The sequence below is a fragment of the Pavona decussata genome, unplaced genomic scaffold (genome assembly GCF_977016875.1).
Source record: "Pavona decussata unplaced genomic scaffold, jaPavDecu1.1 SCAFFOLD_232, whole genome shotgun sequence".
Taxonomy (NCBI): domain Eukaryota; kingdom Metazoa; phylum Cnidaria; class Anthozoa; order Scleractinia; family Agariciidae; genus Pavona; species Pavona decussata.
The window spans coordinates 864,481-878,311 of NW_028145637.1; the positions used below are offsets into that span (position 1 = coordinate 864,481).

Genomic DNA, 13,831 nt, shown 5'->3' on the forward strand with positions numbered 1-13,831 from the left:
GCCAGGCTTGTAAAACTTTAATAGCTTGAATATTACTACAGTGGTTTTCTATTTCTTGTTCAGTGTAACTTGTTTAAGTAGGATTTAATGCATTTTCACAGAAGAGGAAAGAGATGATATCCCTTCAAGGAATGTGAACTGCGAGGGATTTCACCATGCGGGAGGTTTTGGGATGTGTTTCTCTGGTGGAATGTCTGGCAGTGTGTTGCTTCTTCACCTTTATTGAGACTACAAATGTTGTTAGTGGATTAGGCCTTCAAAAAATAGATAACATGTCAGAAAAGACAAATAGCATTACAGGAAAACACGCTTTGATGCTTGAACAAAAATTTAATGTATTTCAAAAGAGGCAAAGTGGAAAGCGCTTACGAAAAAGGCGCCGACTACCAGGTACTTTATTTCATGGTAGGGAAGACATAGTTAGTAATCATTCAAAGAAAGTGAATGTGAAAGAAAACGGAATTACTTCAGGCGAACAGGAACCTGTTTTAAGTAAGAGGGACTACTTCTTTGCGCCAGCTTCGCCTTACGGACAAATGATGAATTCTGTTGACCGAAGGATGTTTCTGGTTCATCGTGGAGAAAGAGGTACATGTAGCTAGTTTAGCGACCTTTTTGTTGCACTTAATCTCGATTGGTATCTGAGTAATCATGTCTTTTGCTCGATTGTATGCCATTTATTGTTGACAGTTCCAAGACACAAACCTGTAAAGCTTGTTTTCATTATAATTAGTTCATTAAGCGGGATATGGGCTTAACGCGTCTCAAGTGAAGGGCTAGCGGATATATTTGCACTGTGAAATAATTTTGTCAGCTCCTTTTGATCAGGAGCCGTATAATACAGTAGACCCCTTATTTTCTGAGATACTCGACAGAAGCGAACCAACTGGTTTACAAAGCAGAAACTTACGATAGCGGGAAGTAAATCACTTTTGCAACTCTCCGTTCTTGATAAAGTATTTGGTCATCAAGTGGGAGGAAGTCTACCATGCTTAATAAGACTCGGCAACGATAACCATTTCGACACTTGTTTTTATGTCATCGAAACTAACTTAGCAACAATTAGTCAAAAACTAGCTGACGTAATTCTCATTTCATATCGACTGATCAGACAATTTGTGTTTTATGAATTAAACTGAACAAATAAGCGACTGACAAACTAGACTAGAAATGCGGAGAATATGAGAGGGCAATTTGAAGAATGACGTCTTTAGCCTTGAAGCAATGATATTTTCCTGTAAACTTCTCCACTTCAAGTTAACTTTAGCTTAACCAGAAGAACAAGCAAGCATAAAATAACTTTTCAACTTAACCTCATATTTGTACAGGACCGTGTTTCTTCCACTCGTGTCATCATGGTGGAATGTGTGTTCCAAGACGCCATGGGTTCTATTGCGAATGTCTTCCGGGTTTTATGGGGACAAAATGTGAAGGTTTGTGATACTAAAAAAAGTTTTATCATTAGCCATTGTTAGAGTAAAAAAAAATGTTCCGTATTTAACCTATTCGTATTCATCACAGTATCGTAGAAGATGCGAAATTTCTAGGCGATACAAAACCAGCAACTGTTTAGCGCTAGCCTCAAGGAAAGCCAGAAAAGTCCATTTCTCAGCCAAATCGTTATTGGTAATTATACTTTGTAATGCTTGCTTCGAATTTTAATACCAAAATCTTAGCTGTAATTGTTTATAACAGTGTAAAAACCACATCGGTAAATAACTGTAGAGTTATGGTAAGGAAGAATTTTGTGTTAAGTTTGGAGCATTATAAAACAATTTGACTATACGAGTCTGCTCTCTGAGAGAAATACGAGACTTTTTGTAGTCTAGTTACGTTTTATTTAGAAAAGCTTTCATCAATTTTCAGAATTAAGTCTAATTAAATCCTCCATTTTCACAACAAAGCAGCAGTAGCAGCAGTAGCAGCAGCAGCAGCAGCAGCAATAGCAGTAGCAGTAGTAGTAGTGGCAATGGCAGTGTCAGTAGCAGTAGTAGTAGTAGTAGTAGTAGTAGTAGTAGTAGTAGTAGTAGTAGTAGTCGTAGTAGTAGTAGTAGTGGTAGTTAGTAGTAGTAGTAGTAGTAGTAGTAGTAGTAGTAGTAGTAGTAGTAAGTAGTAGTAGTAGTAGTGGTGGTGGTGGTGGTAGTAGTAGCAGTGGCAGTGGCAGTGGCAGTGGCAGTGGCACTAGAAGGAGCAGTAAGGGTTGTGATGATGGCAGTGGTGGTAGTAGCAAGAGACTCGGCTACTGATATAATGTAAAATACTGACTAGTCCGTCAGCCCTGCGATGAGAGTAAAGCAGGTACAGAGAAGGGATCAAGTTTATGCTTGCAATGACTCCCTGCTAGTTAATGGATTACACAACATAACATCTAACAGGTTTTTCTTTGCGTTGTTCAATCATGCAGTTAAAAAAGAGTGCAAACCTACAACGTGCAAAAATGGGGGAACGTGCACAGAAATAGCAATAGGAAGGCATCTGTGCACATGTCCAGTGGGTTTCCTTGGCGAGAATTGTGAAGGTGAGTGTTAACCGTAAATGGCGGGGAAAATTCTGTGCTATTCTCTTTGTTGTAATAACAGAAGCTGTATCCGTACATAACAACCTGCCCCATTAAATTCAGAGTCATTGCACATCCGTCTGTTCCTTACCGAGCCAGTTCATGGAATTAAAGTCGGCCTGATTCAGAAAATCGTTGTAGTGCACTTCGATACTGTCGGGCAGACAAATCGTAGCGTGTAAACCTGCCTTTGTAAAACCACGCGGAGGTATTCAAAGCAGTTTTTCTCACTTGTACAGATGTTACGGTAACTTTTTTAATGAACGTTCTGTGATTCTAAGCAGTTTGTAACTCCCCTGGATGCATTGTGGTCAGGCAAAAACTCTTACTTCAAGGAGGTTTTTGTAATTGTTTAAAGTGTTTACATGCTACGAATTGTCGGTTTAAACATTATCGCAAGGCGAATCACATATGTATTTAGAAACCCGATTTACGACCGATTCGTTAAATGAAAATCAGTCCTATTCAGAAAATCTGTTGCGGTACAACATATTTTCCTCCACATCTGGCTGACACACTCAAAGAAACCGCCGCCTCAATCGGGACTCTAAATACACCTACGATTTGCCCACCTACATTGTCGGGCCGACAAATGGGACCGACCAATCGAAGCGTTTAAACCGGCTTTAGGAATTCAGAACTATTGATATATAAGTTTTCATATATGTCACGGCCTACAAGCCATCCTCCACCATTTTTGTCTTTGTTCCTTATTTAACTTGAAGTCATTTGTTAAAGTATTATTAAGGGCGGAAGCTTTTTCATGAATAAACATATACAATAAATAATCTAACGACTCCTTTTGTCTGCATTCCTTGATAAAATCAAACATTATGGAACTATAATGTTATTTATGTCGCGACATGATGCCCACGTGATAATCCGTTGCTGTCATCGGTGCTAGGTATGTCTAACCAATGAGGTGTTAGGGCGGTTCCGACTAGGTTTATAGTCGAGATTCCTTGTCAAAAGCGGCCTTGCCATCAGAGTGTTCATATCAAGAGAGAAGGCAAATGTCGCGATATAAAATAGATTATACTTCTCCATGAAAAGCTGCTTCAAAGGTTAGCAATACGTGTTGACTGCCCCATTGCCTAAAAATGCTTCAAAATTGTTTTTGTTCCAGAGCAAAGCTATTGTCATCCGAATCCGTGCCTTAATGGAGGTACATGTAGTCAGTTGGATGAGTCATTCACCTGTGTGTGCCAGGAGGGCTACAAAGGAAAGAACTGTGAAGGTTGGTGAGCGGATATTTAAAGGTGCAGTGTCACCGATTTTTAATGTCACTATGAATAGCCCCCAAATGTATTTGTTTCAATGGAAATGATGTTTGAGTTTTGTTAACAATGACCCTACTAGTGCGTAGAAACTAATATTGATTATGTTTGGCTGCGGATGGCTAGGATAAAAGTGGATTGCAACTTGAAAAAATTGGCCAACTTTTTCAAGTTATTCCTGTGTATTTTGGAGAAGTCACTAAAAACTGATCACAGTTTGTTCTTTCTAGGAGAAAAACCTTATTATTTTCCTCCTGATGTTGTAAGAACAATTTTAGGTTACAACCAGGCTATTTATAAACCATTTAAACAGCTTTGGCCAAACTAAAGCAGAATCGCCGTGACAGTGTCTCTTTAAGATATCACTGTCTATGAGCATCCCTTAAACCCTGCTTTGTTCCTTACAATTAGGCTCCGTCCATACTAGTGCGTTTTCGATTGAGACGCATGCTTTTTGATACACAAATCCTATCATCCATACTAAAACGATCAAAAACGCTGTTAAAACAAAAGACTTGAAATTTTAGAAACGCATCTTTTTGTTAACGCTTCGTTTTTAATGTGGACAAGTTAAAACGAAAAATACTGAAAACGATGACGTGGATAGCATCACACGACAACCAGTCCAAGCGTGAGCAAATTTTCATGCAACGACTGACAGGTACGTGCAGTCGTTTACATCGTTGTTGAGCGTCTTAGTGTGGACAGGTGAAAACGATACAAAACGCTTGCATGGACGGAAAGATTTCAGCGAGATGAAAAAACCTCATATCATGGTAGCGACAATTCGTTGAAGCACTTTGCAGAATAATTCCTGCTTAATTAAACGAAAATGTTTACATGATATGAGAAATCAACTCTCTCATGAAAATAAGTAATTAATATAAATAAATAATTCAATAGTAGGATGCTCCCTAGCCTATGAAGATGGATAAAACATTAATTACTTTAATAGGTTTAGTGTATATTTTTTACATTTTTACTCATAATAACGAAATCAATCAATGGACAAGATAAATAGCCTTGATGTGCTGCATTATAAACTCATTTTATCTACAGCCATTAACAAGTGCTCACCAAATCCCTGCAAAAATGCGGGCGCCTGTTTCGAATTGAACAACGATTACATTTGTAATTGTCCACAAGGCTTCAAAGGAAAAACCTGCGAAGGTCAGTGCCTCCATTTATACATTCTTAAACAAAATGAAATATTTTCCGATGAACAAGCAAACGATTTATTGACAGAATAAAAACCTGGAGTAATATTTTTCATCAAGAAAGAGGAAAGGGGAGACGACGAAAACACAAACAAAGAAACAACAAACAAACAAGCAAAAACACATCTCCACTAAAAAAAAAAAAAAAAAAACAATTTCATTTGCTTAAAGCCGCCGTTACACGTTGAAACGTTTAGCTGAAACTTGTGTGCAACGGCGTTGCGAAACAAGTTTCAGCAGGCGTTGCACCGTGCAACAAGGTCAGTTTCGTGAAACTTTTTCAAACTTTCTTTGCGAGACAAGTTTCACGAAAAAGTAGAACCGCTTTCTACTTCCGCAACGGCTCGCAACAGTCCCAGTGGTGAAAAAACAAGAGTTTCATCGTGTAACACCACTTCGTGAAACTCAGTGGTATGGTTCCGATCGCCGTTGCACACAAGTTTCGGCTTAAAGTTTTAACTAAAGTTTCAACGTGTAACGGCGGCTTAAGCATACATATTGCTTTAATATAGCAAAATAAGCATTAAAAAACTTAAGATATAGAACTTTTTCCAGTTTGATTTTGAGTTATGATAACAGCTAATGTATCAAAGTTACGTTGGCAATGCGAGCGGAAAGAAAATGTTTCCACATTATTCCTTGACTAATGAAAACTAGAAAGCATTTTTCTTTCCTTGAAGTCATTAAATACACCGAGTCAAAGCATTTTTCTGTGTTTCCATAAATGCATGGTAAGTGCATTCAACCATAAATTAGTGGACGCATTGCATGTCTCCTTTTATCTGTATAGACAAAAAAAGAAAAGAGTTCATTACTGCTATGTATGAAGAAGTGTTAAGAATATGTTATGTTGTGTGTTTTTTTTAATATGCTGATTTTTGTCATTGTTTAAATCTTAGTCATCAGCGAGTGTAACTCAGTTTATTGTCTGAATGGGGGAACATGTAGAGATGAACTAACTGGATACCATTGTGATTGTCGTTTTGGTTTCTATGGAAGAAGATGTGAAGGTAAGTTTCTTTGGTCATAGTTTAATTCATGTAATGAGTCGTAGGAGGCCAAAAAGAATAGGAAAAAAGGTAGGAAAAATAAAGCCCCTATTTAAAAGTTTGCATCAAAACTCCACCTATCTAGGCCGTTAACGTCGATGTAAGGAAAAAAAATAATACTTAGCCAAAGGCCCGGTTCATACGTCGAACTTTACATGAGCCGAACCTAATACCTATTAAGGTCAACCCAAATAATTAAGTTCGGCAGTTGATTCAGACGTCGAACCTAACTGAAGTCGAACTTAATTAAAGCTAAAGCGAGAAAGGTGATTTTCGTGCTGTTGTTTTTACTCAACAAGATTTAAAATGGTGGGAAAGATGAATTCTGACATGGAAGAGCTTGTTTGGTAAAATAATGAAGACAGGTCAAACACGGCTCCTATTGGTCGAGATAGGAAGAATATGACCTTCAAAGCTAATTTGCTCTTACGAGTACGTCTTTCAAAGATCTCCCTTTTCTGTACGAAAGTAGGGAAGGGTCCTTTGTAGATCTATCTTAGCAGAGGCTGATTTTCTATGAAGTGCCATTTACTCATCTGAATTGTTTTAGGTTAGGCACAGAAGGGCGATATTCGGTAACAAACGGAAAAATGTTTTTGCGCGTTTTTTGTTTGTTTTGTAGTGCCCACATTCTTTCCCCGAAGTTGACTTCTGAAAGAGTTTTATCTATAAGGTTATCGAGGTAACCTCTGTAGCGTAATCGCTGTTTGAATAGAGTAATGTTTTCTTCAAATGTTGTTTTTGAAGATTTTGTTCTGAGAAGTCTTGAGGCTTCGCCTTTGATATAGCCTGTATTAGAAAGTTTCTGTCGGTTTGAAGTGCGTGTGCACATCAAGAATAGATTCTTTTTCTTTTTTTTTAATCTTTCGCATCTCAGACAAGTATATTTAGTTGTTTCGAAATAAGAAGAACAAGCACATTCCTCATTCCTCATTCCACATTCCGCAATATTGTTCAGAATGAGGTCTTTTCCACATGCCAAGTCGATGAAACGCACAGACCTCTGGGATAGATATAATTTATATAATATTTACGTAACGCAGCATTTGGTTCGGCACATGTAAAAGTTCGACGTCTGAATCGAAGTCCAACTTTATTCGCCTGGCGCAGTCGAATAGAACGGCGGGTCGACCCAAATACAAATCTGTCGATCCTAACTGATTCATACGTCGATCTTTACATGCGCCGAACCAAATGATTAGGTTCGGCTCATGTAAAGTTCGACGCCGAACCAAATGATTAGGTTCGGCTCATGTAAAGTTCGACGTATGAACCGGGCCTAATGCAATTTTCAACAAAACAGTAAACACACTGGAATCTACGTAACTCGAAAATAGGGAAATACACTTTGAATTATTTGAGTTATTTCGCGTAAGAAAGAATTTCCAGTTATTCAGGGCCCGACTCAGTATGGAGATACTACCACAGAAGAAAACCCTTTCTCTGAAGAGTGGCGGACTTAATTTACGATTTCATCAACTCAGCCACGCTAGAGAAGATAAAAATGATGTTATGTTGGAAAATGATGGAATCCCATACATGCAGAATAGAATAAACGGAAGCTGACTAAAATTGTCAAAGGTTGACCTTTTCCCTCATAACAATTATGTTCTAAATATGAAGCTTGAACGAAAACGTGAATATTCATTGAGATAAGGTATGTAAGGAGGATTATTCAGCTATGGTAAGGACTGACGGGGGAGGGTTGCCGTGTTTTCCCAGCAGCATGAAGCACGTCAAAACTATGACACTTAGCTATGGCCTTGGAGCTGTTGAGATACGTCCTTTTTACCTGGCTATTTCCATGGAAACAGATTGCGTGGCCAATTAAGTCAAACAATATTTCCCGTGATAACAAGTCAAAGCTCTGTTGGCCTTCATATACCATCCAAGTTCATTTTGGATTTCAATTAACTGACCGGTCCTTTAAAAAAGCTGAATAATTCACTTACCTAGTCTCCCTCGATGTTAACTTGTACGTTTTATATACTCCACTATACAATTAACCAAGTTTACCCTGATCAGCGTAAAATGCCTAACTATAAAAAATGTATAGAGTCTTGTTTGTCATATTTGCATTAAAAGAGCATTAAATTAAAGTTAAACTTTAATGTCCACCGCTAACTTAAATATAGCTATTAAAAAAAAAATTTCAAGTTAATTTTCTAAATTTAAAATAATTGTCTGATTATTTTGTAAATGGCGTTTTTATTAAGAGGCTGGAAAGGGGGGATGGGGAAGGGGCAAGTAGCGTTCGACGTTTTGAAGGCCATTTCAGGTCTGAAAAGGCCTTCAAGCAAAAATGAGGGGGAAAAATATTGTTTCGTATGTCACGATTATTGAAAATCACTGTTCACTATTTTTTAGCAATGGAATATTAGGAGCTTTAAACAAGTCATTCGCGTCTCCCGCGAACAAAAGTTTCGAAATTCAGCGCTCAAATAATAAAATCCCTTACCACCCTCTATTAATGCTCGCTTCTAGTAAATTTAATGTAAATATTCGCTGCTGTTAATGTTCACTAATACTGTATCTTCTAATAGCTTCTGCATGCCACCCTAATCCCTGTCACAATGATGGGGCTTGTCTAAGATTTGGTAATCAATACTCCTGCCAGTGCAAACAAGGCTTCTCTGGAAAGAGGTGTAAAGGTACGAAGACTTTGCAGTTTTACTTCATTATCTTCCAAGAAAAGGTATGTTACTTCAAAATTTGTGTGCAGCAGAAGAGGCCAAAAAGAAATTAAGGGAGCTCTATTCAGGCGTAACAAATCGAAGACAAGTCATTGACAGATCCTATCAATAGCATGCTATCAACCTTTTAAGCTACTTGACATCTATTAGTATGATATCTATCTGCGTTAATATCGACTTATTTCGTAAATAATCCATTTTACTGATCATTACTAAGTATTTCGCACGGACTGATTTCAACAAAATAAAATGAACGAACGAAAGATTGAATGAGTGAATGAATCAACTTAGTTTAACAAAGGTGGCAACTAATTGTCAAGCGACTAACAAAGCTGAAGCCCTCGAAATTCGTGATCGAAATGGAACTTTGAGATATTAGTTTTAAGGTTCCATAAAAATCTAAATTTCCCAATGCACTGAAAAAAGGACTCAGATTTTGGTATTTCTATCACCAGGGATAGGCAGTGTAGGATATCGCAACTTAATTAACTAGCGTTTAATAATTAAATAACAGTGCATCCAAATTTCATGCTGGAAAGGGAAACCATTCCAATGTTTTGGTGGGGGTTTCATCGCCCCACTTAAAACATTTAACTGTTTTCTTTACTTCTTAAATATGCTATTTTATCTACTTCAATTTTAAGACTGTGATGACCAAAATCTATGAATCCATAAACCAATATTCTTTGGGTCTCCCATCAGTAGGAGTAGTCCCAACAATCCAATCGTTGTGATTAAAAATAGCCAAACTCGCGGTACCTGCCAACTATCCATCGTAGGCATCTTAAGTTTAAGACCACAGGTGAAACCTTAAGCTCATCATTATGTTCGAGTTGAATCAAATTTCAAATCACGATACGCGAAAAAAAAAAAAAATGATAAAGTCAACCCCATAAGTAGCAATGCACTGATCTTTCTCGCAGTTTTGAGCAAATATCACGTGCTTATAGAGATTAGTTTTGCCTGAATTATGAATTTACACAGAGTAAAAAGTATTAGCTTCAACCTTAACATGACAGATCTTTTCTTTTAATTGAAACTATGTTGAGGGACCATTCCAATATTCTGCTAGTAGGCAATTTTCGATAATGACGAATGGCGTTGAATTTGTATAAACTTGTTGGTTGTTGGTTGTTGACTGAAATCCCCCGAATCCTTCCTTTAAGTAAATCAAATCTAGAAAATGACAGAATATTGTCACTATTACCCAATCCTCCATTGTTTGTAAGTCTTTTGATCCCGTGTGTCGAACCTCTGTTGTGGAGATTTTAAATTGTAAACAGCAATGTTTATTGCCTTGTTTTCTCTTCTTTTTTGGGTTTTCTTTCGTTTCAGTTAAAAGAGCCTGCTTCGTTGGCCTTTGTCTTAATGGAGGCACGTGTGTGGACGGATGGTATACCAACAGTAAATATGGATTTGCATGCATTTGTATTCAGGGTTATGACGGCATTATATGCGAGAAGCATCTTCCTCAAGCAGAAACACTATGATAATAAGCCCTTTCAAATATTTAGTCCCAGGCGAAAGTCTTATGGCTGTTTGATTTCATATTGTGGTAAACTGTAATCTCAGTAGAAGGTGAGAAAGAAAATACCTGTTAGGGAAATTCTGGGTTGTTTTGGCTAAAGTGTTCAAAACATTAAAAAATATATTTTTGTTAAAACATGACATTTCCATCAGAGCAGTGAAAATAGGAAATGATTCGTCTAAGATAGAGAAGGTCCTTATCTTTTTTCAGCTTTTGTCATCAAAACACAAACAAAAAGAAACGCCCATTTTTTAGTTGCACTCCCATTCCATTTGAAGCCACCAACAGCCAAACAGAATTAATACGAGTGTCTGTGAGTGCGAACTTACTGCACCAATATTTTAAGGTTTCCATTGATAGAATTTGATATCAAAGTGACACTAAAAGTAGGTGAAATAGCTTATTTTAATTAGATTCAATTTCTAAATTCCATTACAATCCCATCGAATGAGTAACTTTCAAATTACGGATTTGAATATAAATTTCACTCTGTTCAAACTTTCTCAGTAAAGTGTATTACTTGGAGTGTGTTACTTACTGTGGTTATTGATAACGTGATTGAAGCGCAAGTTATGAACAATTTCTTATCGCCTTGTGACCTTATAGGAAAATTTGTCTTCTTAGGTCTAAGATAGTTTTAGAATGAAGAAGATTCGACGTGGAACCTTTCATTATCTCAAACAAAAAACATTTTCCTTGGGAACTGCTGTCCGGGATGTCAACTGCTTTGTATCAATAAAGTTACATCTCGAGTGTTACGCCTCCCTTCAATTCAAAGAGAAGCTCCCTGTTTCAATAATCCAGGGTATGAATTCCGTTGCTGGACATGACAGACATGTTTATTTTTCCATAACGACCCTCAGAACACATCGAGACAGCACAGGGGTAATTCGTTTCAAATAACGTGGTATTCTGTCAACCATTTAAGCCCCGATAGTGACCAGAATCTAATTTCTCCCTACGGTATCGTTACTGGGTCAGGTATGAAAGTCAAGAGAAAAAAGGAACTTATCACTAAAGAGAAGATATCTTGATGTTCAAATTCTCCCATCCAGAACCATAAGAAAGGTATGGAGAGTAGAGAAGAGAACGAGATTAGATACCAAATCCGACAAGAGTGAGATAATTGTGTTATCAAACGCATCCATCAAATATTTTTAGATCTGACTGATTCCGCCACGCGAGACCAACCGACGGAAAACAAATTAATGGTCGCTATTTCTCGGGCATGTTATAAATGGCTCATCAACCATGACCGTTTGGCCAACTGATCAGAACTCTGGAATTGCATTATCCAGTAACCACGTTTTTAATAATATAGATTACTTAAATGTGCTGCAGTGTTGAAAAAGCTACTGCTTAGTTTACTACAAGAGACAGAAAAAATTTCGTTACACCACGGACGACATATACCAGTCAAAATAAATAGTTACTAATAAATTTGCTAATCAGTAAGCGTCATTTGTTTACTCGGGTGGGATGTCTTATAGCCGAGTACAAAAGATTCCCCGCCATGGTTTATGTAACGATTCTAAGAACTGTTGAAAATTGTTCTTAATTTTTGTCAACGAATAGCTATTACAGTTAAAAAAATGTAATCGATGAAGCTATGAAATATTGACCATTTCCATATATAAGGCCATTCTTAAAAAAGGACAATAAAATTGACGGATTTAACTCAGTTTTGCTTCTTTAGTGGGAGCTAGATTTAAGTTATTTTTAATATTATAAAACAAAAAAGGGTCATTTCCATTTAACTCGACCATTTAGCTATATCCCATTATTTCCATCGAGCGTATCAAGGGACGACTTGCTTCCACTTCGAGGCAACAGAGCATCATTGATTATTGTAAGTAATAATAAAAATACCATTTATGGAATGTGTTAAAAAAAAAAACATTCGACTAATGCATCACCCCAATTAACTAATTGTTAATGAAATGTCTCATAATTTAAATCTTACTCCCCCCCCCCCCCCCCACTTCAGTTTGCAAAGATAACCGAACCGAGAAACAGTAAACTTTTTCCAACCTGATAAATTTCGATTCGCGCCATTAAAGTGCATCGATGGTGGCACATTTCAATGTAGTGTGCTATGCTGCACATGCTGGCATGCGGTCTTGGTGCCACTACATGCGCACGCATACCATGTGCGCTCCTTGTTGTATCGAACCGCCATGTTTGATATAAACCGGTGTTGTGTTTGTACACGAAGTCTGATTTACTCCACGAGACACAGCAGATTGGCGACCAGGATTCAGATTCTATGTAGTGAAAAGATAAAGTCCGAACCCCTGCCACCATGCCGATTGAAAAGATAGACACCTTCGACGAAGCCAACGACGACTGGAACGCCTACGTTAAAGGAGATTAGCAATAATTTGTCGGCAACGAAAATTAAGAGGGTAAAATATGGCACTGATGCTAAGCCTAATGGGAAGCAAAACGAATGGGCTACTACGAAATCTGTCCGCTCCAGCAAAGCCGTCCACCCTGTCTTTCAAAACTATCGTGGAAACTCTACAGAAACATCTGTCACCGAAACCACTGCTTATAGCAGAGCGATTCCGTTTTCTCAAAAGAAACCAACTGGAGGGTGAAACCGTGCGTACTTATCTTGCTGAATTAAAAAAAAAACTGTCCTTGTATTGTGAGTTCGGAAAGAGCTTAAATGACGCGTTAAGGAATAGACTTGTGTATAGACTACTCAATGAACTTATTCAGAAAAGATTGTCATTAACCAAAGCTTCCGAAATTGCCATGGCAATGGAAGTGGCAGCGAAAGACACACAAGAGTTTCAGGGTATCAAAGAGACTGAAGTAAACAAAACGAGCAAGGATAGCGAAAGAGTACAAAAAGTGAAAGATGGTGCCACATCAAAACCTCATTGTTATCTATGTAGTGCTAGTACATGAATCAGCCGAGTGTTACTTCCGGGGCGTAAGATGCCGGAAATGTGGGAAACTGGGCCATATGCAACGGATCTGCCGCTCGGGAATAAGTCAGAACCTTCCCCGAAGACGGAAGGAAGAGAACTCCAACTGACATTCTTTTGAAATGAATGATGAGCGTGATAATGACAGCTTAGTTGCACCCCTAGAAGTCAACAATGTTAACCAGGTGACCGTTGGCGATGTTATTTGGGTAGCACCAAGGGTTAATGGCCACACCTTGAAGATGGAGCGAGACACAAGTTCAGCGATATCCACACTCCCTTGGCAGAAATACAAGGAAAACTTCCCAGGCAGGTCAGAAGCTTTCCAAGATTGACCTCAGACAGGCCTACCATCAGATGGAGGAGGAGGAAGAGTCATGGATCAAATCTTAGAAAGAGCACAATGAACAAGTTGCGTCTTAGAAGACATGATTACTGATCACAGGAAGAGATGACAAAGAACTCCTTGAACACCTGGAGGAAGTACTGAAGAGACTACAGAAACATAGCTTACTAGCAAACTGCGAGAAGTGCGAGGTTTTCCGGACGGAGATCACCTACTATTGGTATGTAG

At 38.1% G+C, this 13,831-nt stretch overlaps 1 protein-coding gene across 4 annotated transcripts; it reads left to right on the forward strand.

The window, feature by feature from the left end:
* Nucleotides 1–11,074, forward strand: LOC146458639 (uncharacterized). Of its 4 annotated transcripts, none has more exons than XM_085090444.1 (8): nucleotides 1–588; nucleotides 1,329–1,433; nucleotides 2,405–2,518; nucleotides 3,684–3,794; nucleotides 4,894–5,004; nucleotides 5,951–6,061; nucleotides 8,644–8,795; nucleotides 10,129–11,074. In XM_085090444.1, exons 1-8 carry the CDS (start codon nucleotides 156–158, stop codon nucleotides 10,357–10,359), a joined length of 1,368 nt encoding a protein of 455 aa, XP_084946570.1. In that variant the 5' UTR covers nucleotides 1–155; the 3' UTR covers nucleotides 10,360–11,074. The 4 variants fall into 4 exon arrangements, with proteins under 4 accessions (XP_084946570.1, XP_084946571.1, XP_084946572.1 ...); XM_085090445.1 differs by having other exon boundaries at nucleotides 8,644–8,751; XM_085090446.1 differs by having other exon boundaries at nucleotides 8,718–8,751.
* Nucleotides 11,075–13,831: the final 2,757 nt, after the last annotated feature.